Source organism: Piliocolobus tephrosceles, chromosome 8 (genome assembly GCF_002776525.5).
Source record: "Piliocolobus tephrosceles isolate RC106 chromosome 8, ASM277652v3, whole genome shotgun sequence".
Lineage (NCBI taxonomy): Eukaryota > Metazoa > Chordata > Mammalia > Primates > Cercopithecidae > Piliocolobus > Piliocolobus tephrosceles.
Window position 1 is genome coordinate 25016601 of NC_045441.1, and position 27680 is coordinate 25044280.

The 27680-nt window shown below is 39.6% G+C and overlaps 1 protein-coding gene across 3 annotated transcripts in view; it reads right to left on the reverse strand.

The window, feature by feature from the left end:
* KIAA0895 (KIAA0895 ortholog) overlaps positions 1-27680 on the reverse strand; it is a 65432-nt gene that overhangs the window by 26210 nt on the left and 11542 nt on the right. For 2 of the 3 annotated variants that reach the window (XM_023183020.1, XM_023183019.1), the window contains exons 1-2: positions 14910-15236; positions 4927-5621 (exon numbers count right to left, since the gene is read on the reverse strand). In XM_023183020.1, the coding sequence (XP_023038788.1) occupies positions 4927-5621; positions 14910-14934 (720 nt within the window). In that variant the 5' untranslated portion in view covers positions 14935-15236. Of the gene's footprint in view, positions 1-4926; positions 5622-14909; positions 15237-27680 lie in introns of those variants that run through there. The other variant, XM_023183021.1, reaches the window with a different exon arrangement.

Sequence of the window (27680 nt, forward strand, 5' to 3'; positions counted from 1 at the left end):
GATTCTGTTAAAAAAAAAAAAAAAAATTAAGATACAATAACACAAGGAGAATAGTTTTTCCACTCAAATAGACATCTATCAGTATCAAATGATACGCTAACTCTTAAAGTACATGGCTGTGATGAAAATGCCTTTTTTGAGAAACATCGAACACTTTTTGAAAAATAAACTTTTTGCCGGGCACAGTGGCTCATGCCTATAATCCCAGGACTTTGGGAGGCTGAGGAGGGTGTATCACCTGAGGTCAGGAGTTCGAGACCAGCCTGGCCAACATGGCGAAACCCTGTCTCTACTAAAAATACAAAAAAATAGCCGGGCGTGGCAGCGCATGCCTGTAATCCCAGCTACTTGGGAGGACCAGGCAGGAGAATCACTTGAACCCAGGCAGCGGAGGTTGCAGTGAGCTGAAATTGCCCCACTGTACTCCAGCCTGGGCAACAGAGTGAGATTCCATCTTAAAAATTAAAAAAAAAAAAAAAAAAATGAACTTTTCTTGCAGCTTTCTTTTTTAACTCTTACTGCAACTATACTGCTTCACTCATGGATATGTCTCTTTATAATAAATCAAGATATATCAATCTTAATGTTGTATTATTAGAAAGTATGGGCCGGGCATAATGGCTCACGCCTATAATCGCAATACTCTGGGAGGTCGAGGTGGGTGGATCACTTGAGGCCAGGAGTTCAAGACCAGCCTGGCCAACAGATGAGGTGAAACGTCATCTCTACTAAAAATACAAAAATTATCCTGGCGTTGTGGCAGGTGCCTGTAATCCTAGCAACTCGGGAGGCTGAGGCAGGAGAATTGGTTGAACCTGGGAGGTGGAGGCTGCAGTTAGTGGAGATGGCCACTCCAGCCTGGACAACAGAGTGAGACTCTATCTCAAAAAAAAAAAAAAAAAAAGTATGTTTGTAGTTAGTAAATTATGACTCTGTTCTGATCAGAACCTCTGCTTGCTCTGAGACATAGTGTTCTGGCTTTTCCTGATTGCTGTTCTTCTTCCCAGAAGGTGCTTGTCTATGCTTTCCCCTCAAGATGCTACAGGTCAGGCCAGGCGCAGTGGCTCATACCTGTAATCTTAGCACTTTGGAAGGCCAAAGCCAGAGGATCACTTGAGCTCAAGAGACCAGCCAAGGCAGCATAGTGAGACCTCCCACCTATCCAAAAAGTTTTAAAAAACTAGCCTGGTGTGCTGGTGCATGCCTATGAGTCCCAGCTACTGGGGCTAGGGGCTAAATGGGGAGGATCGCTTGTGTCCAGCAGTTCAAGGCTACAGTGAGTTATGATCACACCCCTGCTCTCCAACCTGGGCAACAGAGCAAGACCCTGTCTCAAAAAAAGATGCTACAGGTCTTTTGGTGACAGGGCTAATTTTACAGGTGAGTAATTGTTAATAGGTAATCTTCTGAGAGTAAGCTGTTCAAGAAAACAGTTGTCTTTTGTTGGCAAAGCTTTAGTACTAACTTTCTGTTTTTCACCTTGCGGGAGAATAGAGAGGTTGCCAGAATCATGGGAAGATACTCCCTGTTTATGCCTTTTTTTTTTTGAGACAGTGTCTCACACTATCACCAAGACTGGAGTGCAGTGGCGCGATCTCGGCTCACTGTAACCTCCACCTCCCAGGTTCAAGCGATTCTCCTGCCTTAGCCTCCCAAGTAGCTGGGACTACAGGCGCCTGCCACCACACCCGGCTAATTTTTTGTATTTTTAGCAGAGACGGGGTTTCACCATGTTGGTCAGGCTAGTCTCGAACTCCTGACCTCAAGTGATCCGCCTGCCTCAGACTCCCAAAGTGCTGGGATTACAGGTGTCAGCCACCATACCCAGCCTCCTTGTTTATTCTTAAAGTATCCATTTTACTTGAAGATAGGCAATTTACATTTTTCTTTATTAGAATAAAGATACAATATGAAGTATGATGCAAAACTCACATGAACTTAAGATAACATACAGATTTTATCTGAACTATTTACTGCTCAAGGGCACCACTAAGAATCTACTTCTGACCCACTGGTGAGGATGCACCTGACCCCAAGTAGCTTTCTGCAGGCTCTAATTCCAGATCCCTTCCTTAGCACCTATGAAGCACTGTGCTCTTTTCTGCAAAGGTCCAAAGCCACAGAAAACAGACATCTTGAGTTTCTGTCAAGTTTAAACATATCTAAGATAGTCAGGAAGCTGAGGCTACCATGGCTACCAGCATGCAGCAAGGCAGGGCTCAGCAGGCTCCACCTAGAATTATATGCCAGTCTTGCAGCCTGCTGTTTGCCCTGTATCACCTCAGTGGTCTCAGTGCCTCCCTAGGGACACACTGCCTAGACCAAAAAACTTGAGGCCTGGAACTCCTTGATAATGATGGGGAAAACAGAGCATGAGCACTGCCTCGGTTCCACTGTGGCAGACTTATCTGTGCGTGAAAGTCTAGCATCATTCCGCCAATCTGTGCACGTAAGAGGACCACAATCATCCTGCAAAACAATACAGATTGCCTGCTTTACCAAGGTCCAGATTGTGAAACTCAAGAGACTGTCAGCTGGGGGTTGGCAAGGCCTCAAAGGTAGAATCCAGAGACCATGGGGCGACTTGGCCATCCTGGCCCCTTTGGGTATCATGCTTCTGAGTCCCAGCCTTGCTGCTGCTTTATCTAAGGAGGAGATGGATGTATGATATCATGTCATTATTCATTTGATAGCTGAATAAGAATTTAAGTATATTTTCCCAGAGGTTTTGTACCATGTATTTCTTTGATTAAAGTGTTTTAAATAGTAGACTTGGTATTTATTGAGAATGTGCTCCTAAATGGTGGCATCTGCAGTACAAGTCAGCTAAGATTGCTAGTGCTACTTAGAAGTCTCAAGTAATTCAAGTGTAGGATTAATCTCCTAAAGCTGGAATTGGGTCCAAATTAAAATTGCAAAGCCACAGGCCAAGCAGTGTCAATTCTCAATCTGTGGGGCTGCTGAGGCTCCCAAATTGCCTTCCAGAGAAATCAAAGAGCATTATTTTTAATCTAATGGTTGGAAATATCCTTCCCAACAGGCAGGGGTGGGGTAGGTCTCCAAATTAAGGAATACTGGTAAATAACTCTCAGCCATCTCTTTCAGCATCAGGGGGAAAATACAAATAGGATTTTTATCATTGTAAAATTTATATTTGTGAAAGCTTTGTTCAATCAACTGCAACTTCCACACACAAAAAAAATCACATGTAAGAATGACTGCCAAATAGAAACAAAAATAACAGCTAACCTCTTTATTACTGCTTTTTAGGTGTCAAGCACGATGATAACTGCAATATATGCACTAAGCATTCTCTCATTTAATTATCAAAATAATCTAAAGCAGGTATGTTCTTCACTCCATTTTACAATGTGGAAGTAGTACAGCCTAAGAGTGGATTATGTAATCACTATGTTAATGCTGCCTTCTCCCATCCAAAAGAGCCACTTTATATTAGTAACTTATCAATTTGGATCACAATTTTTAGCACAATCTCAGCAGATTTTTAAAAAGGCAAATACTCATTAAAGAATACAGAAGCAGTAAAAAGAGATCCTAATAAAGGAAAGTAAATACCATGATTAAAATTATTTTAATCTTTATATAATGGCTTTACATAATTAAGTTTTACATAATGGCTTCAAAAGACTGGCCAGATTCCATGTTATCTATAATAAACAGCCAAATATCTGCTGGCCGCGAGACCAAATAACTATTATCAGCAAAAATGGTAAAATAGGACATGCACCACAGGAGAGAGGAACCATGCAGTTTTACCTATCCTATAAACAGATTTTCAGTCACTGACAATGCCACATTGAAGCTAATATAAAAACCTGAATAAAGTTAATTTGACCAAATATTGTTGGCCTTTATGATCTCAAAACTATGCCCTGCAGATAAACATTAGCTAATTTCTTCTTAAATACTTAAATGAGGTTCTGAAATGTATTATAGCCCTGTAAAATACAAAACTGCTAAGGACTTAAAGTGAGCAATTTAAAAGTATTATTCATATCATTCACATCATAATTTGCTAACCTTGAAGATAATTTTGAAAATCCCATTTTTTTATCTTTGAATAAGTGCTTAAATATTTATTTGATGCTGATTAACAATTTCAGTGAAGCATTAACAAGCTCATGGACAAGAATCAAGCTTCAGTTCTCAACCTACTTACTGGAGCCTAAGCAAGCCAGGAATTTAACACAATAGGAAGAACCAGGGATTGCATGTTCCATCTAAGACATTAAAAAATCAATTAGAGGCCAGGGATGGTGGCTCACACCTGTAACCCTAACACTTTGAGAGGCCAAGGTGGGCAAATCACTGGAGGTCAGGAGTTCGAGACTAGCCTGGCCAAAATGGTGAAACCCCATCTTCACTAAAAATTAGCTGGGCATGGTGGCGGGTGCCTGTAGTCCCAGCTACTGGGGAAGCTGAGACACAAGAGTCGCTTGAACCCAGGAGGCAGAGATTGCAGTCAGCCAAGATTGCGCCACTACACTCCAGCCTGGGCATGGAGTGAGAATCTGTCTCAAAAAAAAACAAAAAACAAAAAATAAATCAATTAGAAAACAAAAATGTAGTGTGGGCTACCCAACACTTGTCTGTAGGCGGCTAAATTGGCCACGAGTTTGTAACTCCCACATGAAAGCTTAGAACCAGAATCTGAAGCTGTTTTCCTAATATAATTGCTTCCTGTCACAGACAGTCTATATAACAGATTTTAAATTTTGATGAGAGCAATGTAGTTTATATACAGTGATACTCATCTTGTCACATATTTACATGTCCTGAGTGGGAATTAACCATAACATAGAAATAATTTGAATGTTTTTAAATGTCTTTGTTTTTGCTTATAAGATCATAGATAATTGTTTTAGTACATATAAATGAACTACCACTATTGAAACGGCATTTTACCTGCTTAAGAAATCGGTCAGATGCGTGGCTGTGCTTAGCTAATGCGCTTGGCAGAGCAGGATTAGCATACTCAAACTGAGGATTGTAGGTATAGTCAGATTTGAAGAATCTCAGTTTTTCTTTCTCTAAGTTGGTGGGTTTTATAGCAGTCAATATACAAAATTTCTTCCCAGAAAAGTCATCTCCCTTTTCAAAGCTTCTAGACAGCTGAGGCTGTGGCTTTGGCTTTGGAAGAGTGGAGAAATGGCACCACTTGACTTTGCTTTTGGGTTTAGGTGGCAGTACTATGCCGTTCCCTGTAACAGAGATATCATGTGTAAACTTTACAGGACTCGATACTGAACTAGCGACAAAAACAGCAGGCCGCCTTTCCAGGCAGTACCAAGTACCACTGCTTGTCACAGGCACCAGGGCTTTCATCCTGCGAGGATCTTTGCTACGAGAAGTGTTAGGAGATTTGCTGGGTTTTCTACATCTTTTGGAGTAGGTGGAGGAAGACTGTTTTTGTGAGTGATACTTTTTTTCCTCCTTGCTCTGTAGTAGGACATTGTAACTACTGGTTCCAGTTGTGAAAATGTCTTTTAGCACTCCCGAGGATAAATGTGAAATGCTTCTTTTGCTGTCAATGATCAATGAATCTTCTGCATTTAGAATAGACTTCTTAGCAAGTTCTTGCTCAGGCCAGTGAAGCTTTTCTGTGTTAATAAACAAAATCAAAACAAAAGAAATAACAAAGATACTAGATGAAGCAAATTGTTTATTAGGAAAGGTATTCTGAAGATTCTTTAAACTTTGTAATTTTGCAATAATCATTAGAAAAAAACATTTTAAATATTAAAAGGATATATTACTAAACTTTGGTCATGCTAGATACTGTCATTTCTCTTCTCTATGAGTATATATAAGTTAAATTATCTATAAAAATCCTCAGCTTCAAACCATTTAGATGATCAAAGTCTAATATGTGAGATAATATACATAAAGAATCTGAATACTTGATTCTACAAAAGAATGTAGATTTCGGCTGGGCACAGTGGCTCACGCCTGTAATCTCAGCATTTTGGGAGGTCGAGGCAGGCAGATCACTTGAGCAGGAGCTGGAGACCAGCCTGGTCAACATGGTGAAACCCTGTCTCTACCAAAAAATACAAAAATTAGCCAGGTATAGTGGTGTGCCACTGTAATCCCAGCTACTCAGGAGGCTGAGGCATGAGAATTACCTGAACCTGGGAGGCAGAGGTTGTTGTGAGCTGAGATTGTGCCACTGCACTCTAGCCTGGGTGACAGAGTGAGACCTTATCTTAAAGAAAAAAAAAAAAAAAAAACAGAATGTGGATTTCATAGAAAGCATATATTTTAAAATAGTATTTTCAGTAATAAAGTAAAATCCAAGGCACTTTCAAAGGTAATACAATCTTGAAATTTGGAAATATATAAAAGGTAGCTATCAGTAAAAGAAGAACAATAAAGCCTTATTTACTCAAAAACCATTGTTAAGATTAAACAGATGGCATCTTCAAGCATGTTTTAGTAATGTCACTCAGTATGAATAACTGGTTGATTTTCTTCATAATTCTAAGCTGTATGTTAAGGTTAAAGAAAAACAAGGCCTTTTTTCTTGGCAAGTTAGAAAAGCAAATTTTAATAACTATTACAAAGGTATTAATATATCAAATGGCAAATGAAGGAGAGGGCAGCTTTGTTTTTAGAACTCGCAAGTGCTTTAAACAGGTAAGAATCACTGGATAAACTGTTGAGCATTCACTACTTTAAAATTGTGTTGATCTGCATTGTTTCATTCAACAAATACGTAGAATACTACTAATTCAGCACATGGCTCTGATAAACAACTGTATAAACACATTGTTCTTACCAATAACCAGCTTCTAATCTGGCTCTGAAGACAAGGCATTCCTATGAAGATTTCAACAATAATACAATGTAGTATATAATTAAACATGAAAAACAAAAGACTCAAACAATAACCTACAGTTTAGATGAGGAAGGAAGCAATGTGAAGAGAAACGAATGAGGAGATTTCAAGTAGACCCTTAAGGGTTTTCAGACTCAATTCTAAACTGATGAAGTTTGTCTTAAATACATCTCATCTGAACAAGACTCCAGCTCAACTCCTGTCAATAAATGTTCACTGAATAAACAACTGAATAAACAAATGACCCTAAACATGCAATTCTGCAACCGTTCTGAATAAATATGTACTTGTAGTTCTGGGACCATTCAAATATGAGATTACTGCAGACATGAAAATATAACAGGAAAGACCCTAAACCAGTGGTTCCTAACAGAAGGCGATTTTACCCTCCAGGGAACATTTGGCAATGTCTAGAGACATTTTGGTTGTCACAACTGGGGAGAGGCTACTGGCATCTAGCAGGTAAAGGCCAGGGATGCTGCTAAACATCCTTCACTGCATAGGACAATCTCCTACAACAAAGAAATATTCATTTCAAAATGTCAATAGTATCAAGGTAGAGAAACTGATCTAAATGTTAGTTTTTAAAACCCAGGAGCCATAGAGTCTAGGGTAAAGAGACAGTACTAAAGTAGATAATAATCCAAATATGTAAGGTATTTAAAAGTCCTTTTACTTACATTTTCTAGGCCAGCATGTGAAATCTGAATTCTGACGTCTAAAAGATAACAAAGGTATCTTTAAAGCTTGCAGGGGCTAAATGTCTATTATATGTGTAAGTTTAGAGGTAGGAGATAGATCACATAGGGTCATGTTGAAGACAGGTTGTACAAAGAAGCTGTTCAATAAATGTTAAAGACTCAACAAGACAAAATTAACTGGACAAATAAACAAAACATTAATCATAGGCTGGTAGCTCCCAGTTTCTCAGGAGTTTCATAGATTTGTGTGTCGTCAACTAACAGTCAAAACTGGGCAGGCCAAGCAGACAGGCTAAGGAAAACCAGGACACAGGCTGTAGCCCAAATGCCAGGAATAATGTCGGTTTCCCTAAAACCACACCAAAAGCTTAGGAGACAAGGGGTGATAATGAAAAAAAAAACCGAAATAGACACGAAAAGGGGAAATGTAAAAGAACTCAAATAAGCATAAGCCTAGGAAGTAGAGTAAGGACTAGCCGTAGCTGGAAAGGTAAAGGGAGGAAATCAGGTTGTTTTTTCAATTGATCGTCATAATAAGAAGGGACGGAGTTACATCAAATTAAAATCAATAAATAAGACTACTCTGAAGAATTTCTGTTTTGATGATTCACTACATATATGTTGTACTGATTTTTTAAAAATGAATATTCAATGTAAAAATGCTGTTTGTCTTCTAACACCTAGTAGCTTTATGACCAAAGAACTGGACTTGCTGAGTTCTGTGGTCATAAAGCATCAGTGACCTCCAAATTCACAATTTCGTGCCAACTGAAACAGCCTATACATTTCCAGATACTAAAAAAAAAAAAAAACCGTCCTAAACCACCTGTCAAAATACTCAAGGAGGAGTGAAGTATGGCAGCGGGATGACAGTATATGCCTGACAGAACCTCTCTCCCCAGGAATTACAGCATTTCAGTTCACTTGCTAATTATCTCCTGAAAAGCTTAGCACGAGTCCCTTTTGAAGCTCCATCTGCTGCTGAATAAAGTTTGGGAGTGTTAATGGTCTATTTATTTTACAAATGCCAATCCTGTTAAATGCTGGATAGCCCATGAAGTTCATAAAACTGGGGCACATGGTCCTTCACGCAACTCATACAAGATGGATATAAATTAATTTCTCAGAGTCACAGTAATTGTATTTCAGTTGCATTAAAAAGTACCTAAGATATTGTTTTTGTAATTTTAAATACTGTTGCTTACTTTTGTGAAAAAAAGACCTGAACATGGTTAAGAACACTAAGAGGCTGATAACATTCGACACAATTTATTAAAGAACATCCTATTCTCTGAATCCTTTTTCCTGAATCAAAACATTTTTAAAGCATAAACAGACTTATTTGGAGGAAGTGTAGCTCGTGTTTTCCCAGAAAAGTAATAAGGTAATTAAAAAGCATACTTTCTCACATTAAAGGTACTCATTATATAATGTAAAACTTAAGCTACAAGCAATCTGTTTCACTATAATATTGGAGAGAATTAAAATAATTTGTTGATAGAAGAAAATTATTCGCCCCAACCTGATTACCCATACTAAAGAAAAAAGGGTAAATAATATTTGTACATTAAAATTGACAGTCTATTCACAAGTAGATGAATACACCGAAGTAATCAACACAATGAAAGCTTAGTATATATTTAGAACAGGAGAAAAGGATACCAAGATTCCTGACATCCACCTCTCTGTAATATTAGCCTAATCATTAAGTCCATCGTTACCTCCCGTTCCTCATCTAACAGAATGGGGCAAAAGGGAGACACTGCTCTCTAAATGCAGTGTTTCACAGCTGTGAGTAGGGGAGGTTTCAGGAATCAAGAGGTCTCTGGCTGAAAAGGAAGATCACCAGAAACAAAGCCTGGTGGCAAATACTATTCAACCAGTTTTGACCTACAGAATGGAAATTTCCTGTGGTTCACTAATACTTACGAAACCTGAGAATCTGGGATAATTTTATACCACAAAACAATAGGTTACTTGATTACAAACAAAAGAAAGGCCAAAACAAAACAAAGTAATCCCCAAACAAGGTAAACTTTAATTTTATCAAGAATTTCATCACTTAAAACTCAAAAGAAGCCAGGCACAGTGGCACATGCCTGTAATCCCAGCTATTTAGGAAGCTGAGGCTGGAAGATTACTGGAACCCAGGAGTTTGAGTCCAGCCTAGAGAACATAGCAAAACCCCAACTCTAAAAAACAAACAAACAAACAAAAACACCTCAAACAATATCAACAGTAGAAAGGATAAATTGTGGTAGGCTCATACAACAGAAGACTATACGGCAATGAAAGGAAAACTGACGCTGTAAGCAACAATATGGATGTATCTCAGACAATGTTGAGCAAATGAAGCCACATCAAAAGATTATATAGTGTATAATTTCGTTTATATGTAGTTCAAAACAGCAAAACTAATTTATGGTATTAGATGTCAGAATAGCAGTTACCTTTGAGGGATGAATCATAATCTAGGAGGAGATACTAGGAAACCTGCTAGGCGCTGGAAATGTTCTCTCTCTGTTCTGGGCGATGGTTATGTATGTACAAAGTCATTGGGCTGCACATTTAAGACTTGTAAACTTTATATAAGTTACACTTTAATTTTTTTAAGGATGTATAAAATCAGTATCCTTAAAAATATATTTATTGCTCAATTTGTCCACACTATAACAGATAATCTATTAACTATAGTATCTCTAAATTCAATAGCAACCAATGTAGCTTATCAACTTTAAGAAAATGAGACGAAAGGCACTGCTAATGTCATTCAGGAATTCAGAAACTTGACTGTACTTTAGGATTCCTAAAAATTTCACAGCCCCAGGTAAGAGCAATTCAGTGTTGCTCTATTAGTAACTTACAATGGGACACTGTTGTTTTGGGGTCAGAAACTTGCATGTTTGTTGTTTTTACAGTTAGAAATATACAGAGTAGTCTAGATACCCTTGATGGTGATGGTTGTGGTAAGAGTGAGCATTATACATCATCTAAAACAACACTGAATGTGCCAGAAACAAACATGGCTTTCCCTTGGGATGGACAAAACTCTTAACTGGTCTATGAGGTCACTCTTGGTCAGATCTTTCTGCCTCTGCAGCCTCACCTCACACTGTGTTCCTCAATTTCTCCACTTCAGCCTTCTCTCACTTTGACCATATCTCATCCTTACCATGCTCTCTCCGAGCATACTTCTTCACATGCTCCTCTCTGTGTCTGCTGGGCCCTTCTATCCCTTTTTGTTAGATTAATACCCACTCATCTTTCAGTTCAAATAGCACTTGGTCAGGAAACCTTCCTTAACTCTTTCATTTTAGACCCTCATAACACCTTGTATCTCTTCTTCGAAGTCCTTTATCATGGTTGCAGGTTTATATTTGTTGTATGACAGACTTCCTCAGCAATGAAATTATAAGCTTTTTTACAACATACATCTGTGTTTGGTTTTGCTCATTCACTGTCCTGCTTATGAAAGGGTGGCCAGAGAAGTAGACAAGGCAAGAGAATATTTGAGAGGAAAGAAAGGGTAAAAGACTTAGTTGCCCGACGGTTGAGGAAAAAATAATCCCAGGAAGGCAAAAGAAAAATGAAACAATCAGTGATGTTGAAGACAAGTTTTAATGGTAGGTACCTGCCGCTGTAGAACAAATAGGAGCTATGTGCCTAGGTATATTCATCCTGTATGGCCTAACGCTGGCCTTAAGACTTTCATTTCCAGTATTTTTAAACATTCATCTTTGATATAAAGACACTTCATTTCTGGAATGACTCATTAATCACTTCTTACATCACATACAAAATAAAGCCAATAGGAAATCATAAATGAACATAATCTTATACGGTTTCTCATAGCATTTTGTTAATGAATGAACTAGATGTCTTCTATTTTGAAAACAACAAATTTATATTCAAGTGAAATATGATTTTCCCAGGTAAAAATTATTACATACTTGCCTGTGATTAAAAACCTAAAAACCAACACTTGAGCAAACCATCAGATAATGTGACACAGATATTAAATGAAATCTTGAGGTTGGGTTTTGTGGCACAAATCAGTGTACAGTCACTATAATAGTGAGCTGATTTTCCTAGTAGTTGACAACATGGGCTTTGGAATGGAGCTGTCTGGTATGAATCTTGGCTCTGTTTATTAATAGCTATAACCCTGACCAAGTTACATAACTTCTTTGTGCTATAGTTTCCTTATCTGTAAAATGGGATGATAATAATAATACATACTTCATAGTACTGTTGTAAGGATTTTAAAAGTTAGTATGTGTGAAGTGCTGAGAACAGTGCTGGACTATAAGTAAGCAGCCTTTGTTAACTATTATTAGTATCACATTAAATATTATATTCAGCTCCTACAGAAACACCACATGGAAAAATGTACATAGGGAAATATTTTGAATCATTAAATTTGAATTCCAAGGCAAATTTCATGTTAATAAGGTAATTAATCTATATTTTAGAATCAAGATTTTAGTGGCTTTAGTATAATAAACCCTCTTTTTTTTTTTAAATCCCAGAAGCTAAAGTAGAACTTTCTTTTTTTTTTTTTTTTGTGACAGGGTCTCAATCTGTGACCAAGGCTGGAGTGCAGTGGCAATTCTGGCTCACTGCAACCTCTGACGCCTGGGCGCTCAAGTGATACTCCTGCCTCAGCCTTCCAAGTAGCTAGGACTACAGGCGCAGGCCACCATGCCTGGCTAATTTTTTAATTTTTTGTAGAGATGGGGTTTTGCTGTGTTGCCCAGGTTGGTCTCGAACTCCTGAGCTCAGGTAATCCACCTGCTCTCTACCTCACAAAGTGCTGGGATTATAAGTGTGAGCCACAGCAACCAGCCTGAGAACCTTCCTCTTTAAAAGGCCATGAGAAGTCAAAAAAAACCTTTTCTGATTTGATTCCATTTTTAAACAGCATAGATAGCATATACTAGTAAGTCAAAAGTGGGTAAGGTATTATATAGGAAGTGATTTCAGAAACAAGTAATTGCTTCATTCCTGAAATATAAAATGAGTCTGTTCTATATTTGCAACAACTTTTAGAGCTAAAAAAAAATGAACACATTTCCATCAGTACTCTTACCACAATCAAGTTCTGCTAACCAGAAAGAAGAACATGGCCATCTTAGATATCAATGAATCATGAGGGAATGACCAGGGGAGAGGAGGGCATGTTTTCAGCTTAACTCTCTACATGAAGTTTCTGGCTGTCCAAATTGGGTTTTTCTGATATCGCAGTGAAATGCTGGGCACCGGGCTCTAGAATTATTTCAACTAGTTAAATATGAGAGAAAGTAGTCTGAAAAATGACCCGGTTATTTTTAAAGGAATTGTAAATTAGAGGCTTGAATGGTCTCAAATGGCTGTTTGAACTTTATTGTACTATAGAAACTCACTGCCAAATTATTTACCTCAGGGTTTGCAAACATACAGGGTTGGATTGATAAATGTACCGCCACTAAATTATAGGAAGGGAAATGAGACAAGAGGAGTGGGTCTACTACTTTCCAAAGTATCTCTTCTCAAACTTCTAACTCAACATGTTGACATATCAAGAGATCACTCTGCATGACTAAGTGATCAGAGTATCTGCTTTCTAATATTATTTTATTTGTATCTCTACAATGATTGTTACGGTTTGGGAAAATCATTTTAATCTATGTGATTTCTCAATCAAATAATGTGCACTGTGACAGAAATCTACATTTTTCTTCAAAGCACTGATTCTATGGAGAAGAAGATGTTGCCCTGCCCCACCCCTTTGCCCAATTGTGATTTTTAGTTGTCACAATTACGGGGTCGGGGCAAAGAACAGCATCCCACAAGGAAGAATTATCTTGTCCAAAGTTAACAGTGCTAGGCTGGGCACAGTGTGGCTCATGCCTGTAATCCCAGCACTTTGGGAGGCCGAGGTGGGAGGATCACCTGAGGTCAGGAGTTCCAACCAGCCTGGCCAACATGTTGAACCCCTGTCTCTACTAAAACTACAAAAATTCGCCGGGCGTGGTGGCGTGCCTCTGTAATCCCAGTTACTCGGAGGTCAAGGCAGGAGAATCGCTTGAACCCGGGAGGTGGAGATTGCAGTGAGCAGAGACAGCGCCATTGCACTCCAGCCTGGGTGACAGAGCGAGACTCCGTCTCAAAAACACAACAACAAAGTTAATGGTGCTGAGGTTGAGAAACCTTGCTCCATATTTAGGAGGTATGGTACTTTTAAGTAACTTTTGACATTTTAATTGTGTTTTAGGATAAAAGTAGCATCTACATCAAATCACATCTTTAAAAACTCTAACGCCAATTAAAGTTGCCTTTTCAATCTTGGATCCTGTAACTATGCTTCCTGTCAACATAAATGAGACACATCGCGGCAATGTCATGACTGCACAAATCAACTCCGTATAACATTGAACATGAAATAAAACAGTATAAAATTAAAATGTTTTCACTGGCAAGGGGTTTGGTTTTTCAGTTAGAGTGCTCACAGAAAAAATAGTCTATTAGGTACTGCATTGTTTAAAAATTTAAAATTCCGGCCTTATTTTGGCACTAGTTTGAGTAGGTATTTCCCTTTACTCCGTTGTTCTTCGTCATAATTCTGAACTGTCAAAACCCTGCCTTGCAAAAATGTTTGCGTACAGAATCAAATGCTGGGAAAATGGCCTAGAAAATTACTCTAAGATTACGTAAGGTTTTTTTTTTAATGGCTAACACGCATAGCGATTTACAAATAGTAAGAGTCAAGTTCTGGGCTCCCAGAGATCGAACTGAATTTTAAAAAATGCAGGTAAACTTTCAGACTTTCTGACCTGGGGTCTGTTTAAAGACCCATGTTTTACACTTGGTATAATCTGTACTGTAAAATGGCCTATTATAATATCAACTCAAAATGTTCTCACTGTTTAAGAATAAAAGCATACACACACAAATATACACAGTATAAATACTGAAATACAGAATGTGTTCTTTCACTTAGCTTATTTTTTCTGAATATTCTAGAAAATTGTGAAGCTTAATCACACACCTAGCGTGTTTTGAAATAGGATTTAACAATCTTTGGATTGTACCTTTGTAGGACCAGCAACCGGTGTATTATTATAATATTTTTCACGAGATTCCACAGCATGTACTTACTGATAACAAGTGACGAAAGGAAAAGGGGCCGATTTCTCTCTTCCCTCCGTAGGTTTTTCGCGAGCGCCTCCTGAGCGCCCCGCAGGGGTCGGGACGCAGGGTGGAGTCCCGAGCGGCGCGCCCAGCCGGTGGCTACCATTACCTCGACCCCAGGCGGCGGGACGCCGGTCCGCCCCGCACCCCCGCCGCGGCCAGCCCTTCCCTGCACTCACCCGTCACGCGAATGGACTCCAGCATCGTTCCCCCGAGGCCCGGGGCGGCGGGCTCCGCGGGCTCAGGGGAAAGGGCCGCGCAGGGGCGGGCCGGGCGGCCTCTAGCCTCTGACCCGAGCCTCAGTGGAGGGTGCGCGGCGGGAGGCGGTTCTCCGCTACCTGGAGCAGGATAAGGAGGGTAATGGCGGACGAAGACGTACGGACACTAACTGTGAGCAGCGCTTCCACCAGCCCGCAGATGCTGGAAGATACACACGGCGGCCCTACGGTGCCCGGCAGCGCTTAGAACCTGCCACCGTGACGTAGCCGCTGCGCCGGTTGCTAGGAAACTGCCCCCGGGGTCCGCGCGCGCTGCGCTTCCCGGAGCCTGCGCGCCGCTGGGGGCGCTCGTGCGACGCAGGCCGGCGGGCAGCGAGAGAGAGTGGGAGGAACTACAACTCCCGGCGTGCCCAGCGCGGGCCAGTGTCTCCAGGGCTTGTGGCTGTGCCGGCGAGCGGCTGGGGTCTCCCGCTAGTCGGATAACGCATATTGACTGATCTTTCAGAGACGTTTGTACCCGTTTATAGGGGACTGAATTCCATGGTGCGCTGTGACACTCGGCCCTAGCTGCAAATAGCAAAGCCAGTCTCCTCGTCCTTCCGCTTAGGAGGTGCGGGGAAGCTAAAACACCTTCAGGTTGAGCTAGTAATAGTGAAAAGTGCAAGAGGCTCAATGACCACTTGACAGTACCCCAGCATACTATGCTTAATACTGAAATTCACATTGTAGCTTGTGATTCTGCAATTGATAAGGGCTTAATGTTATTTTCAGTTTATTATTCATTTTCACATTAGCAAGTGTGAAAATTTAATCTTCTACAGTAACTGGGAGGCAGGCCGCGGTGGCTCATATCTGTAATCCTCGCACTTTGGGAGGCCAAGGCAGGTGGATCGTTTGAGGCCAGAAGTTGGAGACCAGCCTGGGCCACATGGCGAAAACTCATCTCAACTAAAAACACAAAAAATTAACAAATCATGGTGGCGCATTTCTGGAGTCCCAGCTACTCGGGAGGCCGAGGCGGGAGGACTGCTTGAGTCCCGGAGGTGAGCATGCAGTGGGCCATGATCGCGCCACTGCACCACTCCAGCCTGGGTGACACGGTGAAACTAAAAAAAAAAAAACAGTGGGAATGGGAAATGTAGACTAAACCATTCAACAAACATTTTTTGAGACCCTAACGTGTGCAAGGTTCTGAATCAGGCTTTGAGGACATCAAGGGGAAGGAAATAAGCCTAGTGGAGCTTACAGTGTAGGAAGAGCTCATGAGATAGTGCTGGCAACTGTCAGTCTTCAGACAGTTACATCTCGTCTTCATCCTCAAGGCTGAGGTAAGACATGGAAATAATGGGGTGTGTTTTCAAACTCAGGAACAAAAGAAAGTTGAATATCAGGACCGTCAAACTCTGAAAATGTCAGACAACTTGTGAAAAATTATGTCTTTTTCATCACTTAGGAGAGAACAGTGGAAATGTAACTATATCCCAAATACTGGATAACCTCACTTCATATTCTGTCTTCAAATCCTGTGGATACTATCTTCGAAATACATCCAGAGTCTAGCCACTTGCTACCACTCTGGTTCAAGCCACCACCACCTCTTGTCTGGATTATGGCAGTCTTCTAGACCGTCTCTGTATTCCCACCCTACCCTCTTTCACACTGTTCTCAAAACTCAGTGGCCAGAGTGAACCTGTGAAAAAATCAGATCATGTCACTCTGTTCAAAACCTTCAGTGGCTTCCTTTCCTGTGAAGTCCTTTATGACCTAGCCTCCTGTCACCTCTTTGATCTCATCTCCAACTACTTCCTCTCCCATGGACACACTGGCCTCCTTGATATTCCTCAATTCCAGGCACTATTTCACCTCAAGGCCTTTGCAACTTGGAATCCTCCCCGCATGGAATGTTCTACCCTCAGATATCTGCAGGACTAGCTCCCTTGCTTCCTCGGGACCTAACCCAAATGTCACTTCTTCGTGAGCCCTTTCCTGGCCACTCTATTTAAAATTCTACTTCTTCATATTTCCTATAGGCCTTCTCTGCTTTTTTTTTTTACTTAGCACTTAACATTGTCTAATTTATTACATATTTTATTGATTTATCATGACTATTGTCTGTATCCATCCCTAGAATAAAATTTCCACAAGTGTAGTGATTTTTGTTTGTTCACTGCTATATCCCTGCATCAAGAAGAGTGACTGGCACGTTGCAGGTCCTCAGTAAATATTTGTGAATTAATGAATAAGTAGACAATAGAAAGTGTGTGCATTTACAATGATAACTAAAATAATATGGAATTATATCAAATGGACCAATAGATGAAGAACAAATCTGCTTTGGGTTAAAACACTTGCTATAGTAATGAGCAATGAATCTGCTGCATTTGTAAGAGTAGTAATTCTTGCAACATATGTCCTAAGGAAAAAGGCTCTAAATGAACCATGCTGTTGGCTTCCTTATATACCCAGAATTCTGAAAGCTGTTTTCCAAGTTTGCTATAAATGCATCTATACCTCTACAAATTTCTAGTTTTTAAACTACAGTTTAAGAGCAGTTTAAGAGCTATTTCTCAAAAAAGTCTGTCACTGTAGTTTAAGAGCTATTTCTCAAAAAAGAAAGCCTCCTAAAAGATGTTACCAAGTCATATGTTCAGTGTCTGTGCAGTTTACTCTGAATGCTTTTACTAAAGTATGTTTAATCATATTGCCTATTTTCATTATATTTTAAGTAACCAAGATATATATTATCTTCCTGATTCCACAGGTATTTATTTATATAGAAGACACTGGGCCTGGTGTTTTTGGAGTACATAACAAAACATGATACCTATCCTCAAGGGAAGTCCTGACTAGTAGGGAAGATTTTCTATAAAATACATGCATGTGTGTATATATATGTACATGCATACATACATATAAAAATTAGAAAATGATGTGCATTCTAATTTCAACATGTCATTAAAATTAAGAATTCCAAAAATAAACAAATTTGATGCCTCTGTAGTTAGCCTACCTGAAATATTATTTCATTCTTTACTTTTATAATTATTTTTATGTTCACCCTACCAATATTTTCCTGTGGACCATTTTTAAATTTCTTTAGTGATAAGTACCATATAAAGGTATTTATCAATGTAATCAAAACATTTAAAAAATATATTATCTGTGTATTATTGAAGCACTCTTGCTAACAAATTCATGAATACAAAGAGTTTATCCAATTTCTTATAAAACTTGTACTGTTACCAGCTCCTTTTACTATTCCCATCTATGCAATTATTCACCCTCATCAAGCTTTCTGCATCTGCTTTGTTAATTACTGATTCATGCTATGCCTACTTAGTGTTTCCATTGGGTTCAGCATCTGCAGCTGTCCAGTTGGCTGCTTTTGAGTTAGCATTGTTTTTACATATCCACAAGAACAATGAACAATCTCATCTTTCTGAGAAATTTTCCTTTATACCTGTTTCTACATTAACCATTAATATTGAGATAAGATGATTGACTTAATTATGTTACTGCTCCATTTTTAGGGCACTAATTTCAAGATCAAGTTAGGAATTTATTAAAACTGCTTTTGTTTTTATTTTTATTTATTTACTTTTTCTTTTGAGACAGAGTTTCGCTCTTTTTTTTGCTCAGGCTGGAGTGCAGTGGCGTGATCTTGGCTCACTGCAAACTCTGCCTCCTGGGTTCAAGTGATTCTCCTGCCTCAGCCTCCCGAGCAGCTGGGATTACAGGCGTGTGCCACCATGCCCGACTAATTTTGTATTTTTAGTATAGACAGGGTTTCACCATGTTGGCCAGGCTGGTCTCAAACTCCTGACCTCAGGTGATCTGCCCGCCTCAGCCTCACAAAGTGCTAGGATTATAGGCATGAGTCACTGTCCCTGGCCATTAAAACTGATTTTAATAATTTATGTTTACCTTTAAGGATGCCCTTCACCCTTTTTAAAGTTTTATTAAACTTAAATTTTTCAATAATAACCAAAAATGCCACTGCAGTTGTCTTACTGAGGTATACTCACTTTCCTTTTATGGTCATCTTTATGTATTCTAGAAGCATTGTATTGTGGATCATTTTGATTAATGAATATCTGTAAGGATGATTTCCATTTAATTTTAGATTTAAAATAATAGAAAAATAGATGTTTTGATAGAAATATTGTTATTTTATATGTGGCAGGATTGTTATGTTATAGGTAAAGAACTTATTTATTTTATTTCATTTTTTGTTTTGGGACGGGGGCTCACTCTGTCACCCAGGTTGGAGTGCAATGGCATGATCATGGTTCATGCCATGATCTTACCTAAGCCTCAGCCTCCCGAGTAGCTGAGACTACAGGCATGTGCCACCAGGCCAGGCGAAATTTTTATATTTTTTGGTAGAGATGGGGTTTTGCCATGTTGCCAGGCTGATTTTGAACTCCTGGACTAAAGCAATCTGACTGCCTCGGCCTCCCAAAATGCTAGGATTACAGATGTGAGCCACCATGCCCAGTCAATAACTATTTTTTTTTACTTTGTCAGTGCTTGTTTAATTAACTACTCATGTTTATCTGTATATTCTTTTTACATAGTAGAACAGATGTTGACAAATGTTTATTTACTATTCATAAGTTAGTTGATGGAGTTTTGGTATAAAAAAAGTAAAAAAAGGTAAGTTAAACCATCTGTGTGTAATAAGAGAAGATCATTTTCTTTTTAGAAAATGAGATCAACATCCTGCTTGTTAAAGATTCAGGAGAGGTTTGATCGTTTACCTTGATAGGGCATAAAGGCTAGTAAAGACCAAGAAAGAGGAAGAGAGAGATGGGGTCTGGACAAGGCTGCCAGAAAGTGTTGCTACTGGAAGAAAAGTATATTATTTCACTTTTTTTTTTCAGAGATAGGGTCTCACTCTGTCGCCCAGGCTGGAGTGCAGTGGTACAATCATAACTTCTCAGCTCAAGTGATCCTCCCACCCCGGCCTCCCAAGTAGCTGGGACCACAGGCACTTTTTGTAGAAATGGGGTCTTGCTTTGTTGCCCAGGCTGGTCTCAAATTCCTGGCCTCAAGCAATCCTCCCTCTGTAGCCTCTCAAAGTGCTGGGATTACAGGTGTCAGCCACCACACCCGGCCTATAATACTTCACTTTCTATAGCAGAAGTTCAGTTTTTTGAGAGCATATCATGCTTGCAACTGAAAAAAAGTTTAATTTATTAAAAAGAGGTTTTTATCTTATTAACAAAAAATGAATTAGCACACTATATTTACCTACTTGTAAGTTTCAGATGGAAACTTAAAAAATGGGGAGGGAAGCTTCTGCAGCCTACCATTATAAAAGAACAGAGCAACTCTAGTTGCAATACCTCAGACGCTGATAAGCAGTACCGGAAGCCTCAGGGCGAACTGTAAACAATGTTTCTCGATTCATAAAAGAGGAGAAAAAAAGAAAGAAATCTAGGAAATAGTTGGTAGAATTGGTTTTTCCTTGGCTTTTAAAAAAATTTCATTTGGGAGGCCGAGACGGGCGGATCACGAGGTCAGGAGATCAAGACCATCCTGGCTAACACGGTGAAACTCCGTCTCTACTAAAAATACAAAAAAATTAGCCGGGCGTGTTGGCGGGCGCTTGTAGTTCCAGCTACTAGGGAAGCTGAGGGAGGAGAATGGCATGAACCCGGGAGGCGGAGCTTACAGTGACCGGAGATCGGCCACTGCACTCCAGCCTGGGTGACGGAGCGAGACTCCGCCTCAAAAAAAAAAAAAAAAAAAAAAAAAAAAATTCAGCACAGTTTGAATGCTTTCAGGATGTCTATATCAAGAGAATGGAATGTTTTGCAGCATGTCTATATTCAGGAGAATGAAAAGCATTAAGTGGAAGCCAAATAAAAGAATGCTTTGTGAAACGCCTCTGCCTTTTCACCTCAATGAAAACAGAACAGCACAAAAACCCTGGGGAACACTGTGATTTTATATGTGTGTAAATGATGTTTTTGATGTTTGTTGGAAATGATTAAGGGAGGAAGGATGTTTTTTAATCAGCCAAAAAGATACTGCTCTTAATTATTATATTTTGGAGAAACCAAGATGTGCATTAACTTAACTCCTTCCAGATATTTAAGTTCCTATTATATACTAGGTAAAAAGATGACGAAAAAGATATGAAACCTACCTTCAAAGAACTTACTGATGGTATGTATATACATATGTAAAAATGATGGCTGGGCCTGGTGGCTCACGCCTGTAATCCCAACACTGTGGGAGGCCAAGGCGGGCAGATCACCTGAGGTCAGGAGTTCAAGACCACCCTGGCCAACATGATGAAACCCTGTCTGTACTAAAAATTCAAAAATTAGCCGGGTGTGGTGGTGCATGCCCATAGTCCCAGCTGCTTGGGAGGCTGAGGCAGGAGGATCACTTGAATCCCAGGAGTGGAGGCTGCAGTGAGCCAAGATGGTGCCACTGCACTCCAGCCTGGGCAACAGAGCAAGACTTCATCTCAAAAAAAAAAAGCAATAAAAATTATGTACATTCATCAATCAGTCCTTTAGCATATATGACAGGGATGCTAGGGTAAGTAAATCAGAGTCCCAGTTCTCATAGAACTTATACTGGGAGAAAAAAAACAACAACCAATTGAACAAAAGATATAATTTCAGATACAGATAGGTGCTATGAAGCATGGCAAATCAGGAAAGTATGCTAGATGGTAGGTAACTTGGAGTGATCAGGAAAGGCCTCTGAGAAAGTACCTTTGAGCTAAGATTTGAAGAACAAACGTCAGCCGCTTGAAGAATAAGAGTCGGAATTTTTAGGGGACAAGCGATCTAGGCAAAGGGAATTGCAAAGCCAAAAGCCCTGAGATAAGAATGATTCGGCATGATCCTGGACCCACATGAAGGTCAGTATGATTGAAGTCTAGTAAGCTGGGGGAAAGCGGGTAGGAGAAGAGAGGTAGGCAGGGGCCAGGGAAGGGAGTTTCGACTTTATTCTTTATTTTTTAAAAACTTTTTGTAGAAATGGGGGTCTCACTATGTTGCCTAGACTAGTCTGGGACTCTTGGCCTCAAGCAGTCCTCCCCCGTCTACCTCCCAAAGTGGCAGTATTACAGGCGTGAGCTACCACACCTAGCCTAATTTCAGTATTATTCCAAGTGCAATCAGAAGCGACTGGAGGATATTTTTTTTCTCTTTTTTGAGATGGAGTCTCACTCTCTTGCCCAGGCTAGAGTGCAGGGGCACAATCTCAGCTCACTGCAACTTCTGCCTCCCGGGTTCAAGCGATTCTCCTGCCTCAGCCTCCCGAGTAGCTGGGACTACAGGTGCCTGCCACAATGCCCAGCTAATTTTTTATACTTTTTAGTAGAGACAGGGTTTTACCGTGTTAGCGAGGATGGTCTTGATCTTTTGACCTCATGATCTGCCCGCCTCAGTCTCCCAAAGTGCTGGGATTACAGGCATGAGTCACCGTGCCTGGCCATTTTATTTTATGTATATATATATATATTTTTGAGACATGGTCTCACTCTGTCACCCAGGCTGAGTGTAGTGGTGAGATCATGGCTCACTGCAGCCTCCACCTCCTGGGCTGAAGTGATTGCTCCCACCTCAGACTCCTGAGTAGCTGCGACTACAGGCATGACCCACCACGCATGGCTAATTTTTTTTTTTTTTTTTGTAGAGACAAGGTCTCACTACGTTGCCCAGGCTGGTTTCGAACTCCTGGACTCAAGTGATCCTCCTGCCTTGCCCTCCCAAAGTGCTGGGATTATAGGCATGAGCTACTGCACCTGGCCCACTGGAGGATTTTAAACAGTGCAGTGACATGACATGATTTATGTTTATAAAAGCTTGCCTTGGCATCTCTGAGGACAATGAATAAGAAGTTGAGAGTAGAAGCAGGAAGACCAAGTTGAGAGTAGAGGCAGGGAAACCAAATAAGACCCTCTTGCAGTGGGCCAAGTGAGAGCGTGGTGATGGCTCTGAGTGGAAAGGGAGGTGTGGAGAGGAAGAGGAGTAGAAGACTCAGGATATGTTCTAGAGGCAGAGTTGATCAGCAGGTTAGTGTGTGAATGGAGTAGGAAGAGTGGAAGGAGGAATTAAACATGACTCCTAGGATTTTGGCTTGAACAACTGGGTGGATAGTTGAAATGGAAAAGACTGGAGAACAGGTTTAGTGGGGAAATTCCATTTTGGATATGTCATGTTTAATATGCCAGTTGATATCTAAGCTGAGATCTCTTTTTGGGAGAGGGTCTTGCTCTGTCACCCAGGTTGGAGGGCAGTGGCTCAAACATGGCTCAACCTCCTGCCTCAGCTTCCTATGTAGCTGGGACCACAGGCATGTCAAGGACACCCGGCTAATTTTTTGGTATTTTTTAGATATGGGGTCTTACTTTGTTGCCCAGGCTGGTCTCAAACTCCTCTGCTCAAGCAATCCTTCCATCTTGGCCTCCCTAAGTACTGGGATTGTAGGTGTGAGCTGCTGTGCCCAGCCCTCTAAGCCAAGATTTCAAATAGGCAGTTGGATTTCAGAGTTCAGATCTCAAGGAAGAGACCAGGCTAGAGAAATAAATTTAGAAGCCATTACTACATGGATGGAATTTTTTTTTGTAAATGTTTTTTATCTTGTTTTTAATGGACATAATAATTGCACATGTTTATGGGGTACAGTATGATGTTTCAGTGCATGTGTACATTGCATAATGGTCAAATTTAAAAATTAATTGTATTGATAGGAAAAGTGTTTGGCTATTTGTATACCTAAATGCTAACAGTGATGAGCTCTGGAATGTGGAACTGCTGGTAATTGTTCCCTTTTTCTTTTAGAGATTTTTGTACTTATTTTTAATAATAAACATATACTAATTTTATAATAAAAATAACAATGAAGTCATTTCCATTTTGAAAAATTAATTCTAATTGAAAAATATTGTATTAGAGCCACTTTCCAGGGTTTTCTTTTTTTGTTTGTTTTTCTGAGGTTTTTATTTCATGAAATAGTAAACAAAATTTTAGATGATTATATGAGATATAACATAAAAGATATAACAAATAATTATTTAGATAAATACACTAGAAAATTACACTTTTAACTGAATCTCACAATTGAAGTCTTTGAAATCCAATATGTAATTCCTGCATATATTAAATATCTTGAACTTTTTTAAGTTGTAAGAACAAGATTCAAAAACCCCTAAGACTTCTTTCTTTTTTCTTTAATTATTTTTTTTATTATACTTTAAGTTCTAGGGTACATGTGCACAACATGCAGGTTTGTTACATAGGTATACATGTGCCTTGCTGGTTTGCTGCACCCATTAACTCATCATTTACATTTGGTATTTCTCCTAATGCTATCCCTCCCCCTGCCCCCCGCCCCACCCCAGTGTATGACGTTCCCTGCCCTGTGTCAAAGTGTTCTCATTGTTCAGTTCCCACCTATGAGTGAGAACATGTGGTCTTTGGTTTTCTGTCCTTGGGATAGTTTGCTTAGAATGAGTTTCTAGCTTCATCCATGTCCCTACAAAGAATATGAACTCATCCTTTTTTATGGCTGCATAGTATTCCGTGGTGTATATGTGCCACATTTTCTTAATCCAAGTCTTTCCTATTGTGAATAGTGCCACAATAAACATATGTGTGCATGTGTCTTTATAGTAGCATGATTTATAATCCTTTGGGTATATACCCAGTAATGGGATGGCTGGGTCAAATGGTATTTCTAGTTCTAGATCCTTGAGGAATCGCCACACTGTCTTCCATGATGGTTGAACTAGTTTATACTCCCATCAACAGTGTAAAAGCATTCCTATTTCTCCACATCCTCTCCAGCACCTGTTGTTTCCTGACTTTTTAATGATCCCCATTCTAACTGGTGTGAGATATTATCTCATTGTGGTTTTGATTTGCATTTCTCTGATGATCAGTGATGATGAGCATTTTTTCATGTGTTGAAGGCCTTTTTTGCATCTATTGAGATAATCATGTGGTTTTTGTCATTGGTTCTGTTTATGTGATGGATTATGTTTATTGATTTGAATATGTTGAACCAGCCTCGCATCCCAGGGATGAAGCCAACTTGATCTTGGTGGGTAAGTTTTTTGATGTGCTGCTGGATCTGGTTTGCCACTATTTTATTGAGGATTTTTGCATCAATGTTCATCAGGGATATTGGTCTAAAATTCTCTTTTTTGGTTGTATCTCTGCCAGGCTTTGGTATCAGGATGATGCTGGCCTCATAAAATGGGTTCAGGAGGATTCCCTCTTTTTCTATTGATTGGAATAGTTACAGAAGGAATGGTACCAGCTCCTCTTTGTACCCTGGTAGAATTTGGCTGTGAATCCATCTGGTCCTGGACTTTTTTTGGTTGGTAGGCTATTAATTATTGCCTCAATTTCAGAGCCTGTTATTGGTCTATTCAGGGGTTCAACTTCTTCCTGGTTTAGTCTTGGAAGGGTGTATGTGTCCAGGAATTTATCCATTTCTTCTAGATTTTCTAGTTTATTTGTGTAGAGGTGTTTATAGTATTTTCTGATGGTAGTTTGTATTTCTGTGGGATTGGTGGTGATATTCCCTTTATCATTTTTTATTTCATCTACTTGATTCTTCTCTCTTTTCTTGCTCACAGTTTATCAATTTTGTTGATCTTTTCAAAAAACCAGCTCCTGGATTCATTGGTGTTTTGAAGGTTTTTTGTGTCTCTATCTCCTTCAGTTCTGCTCTGATCGTAGTTATTTCTTGCTTTCTGCTAGCTTTTGAATTTGTTTGCTCTTGCTTCTCTAGTTCTTTTAATTGTGATGTTAGGGTGTCAATTTTAGATCTTTCCTGCTTTCTCTTGTGGGCATTTAGTGCTATAAATTTCCCTCTACACACTGCTTTAAATGTGTCCCAGAGATTGTGGTACATTGTGTCTTTGTTCTCATTGATTTCAAAGAACATCTTTATTTCTGCCTTCGTTTCCTTATTTGCCCAGGAGTCATTCAGGAGCAGGTTGTTCAGTTTCCATGTAGTTGAGTGGTTTTGAGTGAGTTTCTTAACCCTGAGTTCTAATTTGATTGCACTGTGGTCTGAGAGACAGTTTGTTGTGATTTCTGTTCTTTTACACTTGCTTAGGAGTGCTTTACTTCCAACTATGTGGTCAGTTTTGGAATAAGTGCAATGTGGTGCTGAGAAGAATGTATATTCTGTTGATTTGGGGTGGAGAGTTCTGTAGATGTCTATTAGGTCTGCTTGGTGCAGAGCAGAGTTCAAGTCCTGGATATCCTTGTTAACCTTCTGTCTCGTTGATCTGTCTAATATTGACAGTGGGGTGTTAAAATCTTCCATTATTATTGTATGGGAGTCTAAGTCTCTTCGTAGGTCTCTAAGGACTTGCTTTATGAATCTGGGTGGTCCTGTATCGGGTGCATATATATTTAGGATAGTTAACTCTTCTTGTTGAATTGATCACTTTACCATTATGTAATGGCCTTCTTTGTCTATTTTGATTTTTGTTGGTTTAAAGTCTGTTTTATCAGAGACTAGGATTGCAACCCCTGCTTTTTTTTTTTTTTTTTTTTTTTGCTTTCCATTTGCTTGGTAGATCTTCTTCCATTCCTTTATTTTGAGCCTATGTTTGTCTCTGCTTGTGAGATGGGTCTCCTGAATACAGCACATGGGTGGGTCTTGACTCTGTATCCAATTTGCCAGTCTGTGTCTTTTAATTGGGGCATTTAGCCCATTTACATTTAAGGCTAATATTGTTATGTGTTAATTTGATTCTGTCATTATGATGTTAGCTGGTTATTTTGCCCATTAGTTGATGCAGTTTCTTCCTAGCATCAGTGGTCTTTACAATTTGGCATGTTTTTGCAGTGGCTGGTACCAGTTGTTCCTTTCCATGTTTAGTGCTTCCTTCAAGAGCTCTTGTAAGGCAGGCTTGGTGGTGACAAAATTTCTCAGCATTTGTTTGTCTATAAAGGATTTTATTTCTCCTTCACTTATGAAGCTTAGTTTGGCTGAATATGAAATTCTGGGTTGAAAAGTCTTTTAAGAATGTTGAATATTGACCACCACTCTCTTCTGGCTTGTAGAGTTTCTGCCAAGAGATCTGCTGTTATTCTGATGGGCTTCCCTTTATGGGTAACCGACCTTTTGCTCTGGCTGCCCTTAACATTTTTTCCTTCATTTCGACCTTGGTGAATCTGACAATTATGTGTCTTGGGGTTGTTCTTCTCAAGGAATATCTTTGTGGTGTTCTCTGTTTTTCCTGAATTTGAATGTTGGCCTGCCTTGCTAGGTTGGGGAAGTTCTCCTTGATAATATCCTGGAGTGTGTTTTCCAGCTTGGTTCCATTCTCCCCATCACTTTCAGGTACACCAATCAAACATAGATATGGTCTTTTCACATAGTCCCATATTTCTTGGAGGATTTGTTCATTTCTTTTTACTCTTTTTTCTCTAAACTTCTCTTCTCGCTTTGTTTCATTCATTTGATCTTCAATCACTGATACCCTTTCTTCCACTTGATCGAATCAGCTATTGAAGCTTGTGCATACATCATGTAGTTCTTGTGCCATGGTTTTCAGCTCCATCAGGTCATTTAAGGTCTTCTCTGCACTGTTTATTCTAGTTAGCCATTCGTCTAATCTTTTTTCAAGGGTTTTAGCTTCCTTGCAATGGGTTTGAACATCCTCCTTTAGCTTGGAGAAGTTTGTTATTACCGACCTTCTGAAGCCTACTGCTGTCAGTTCATCAAAGTCATTCTCTG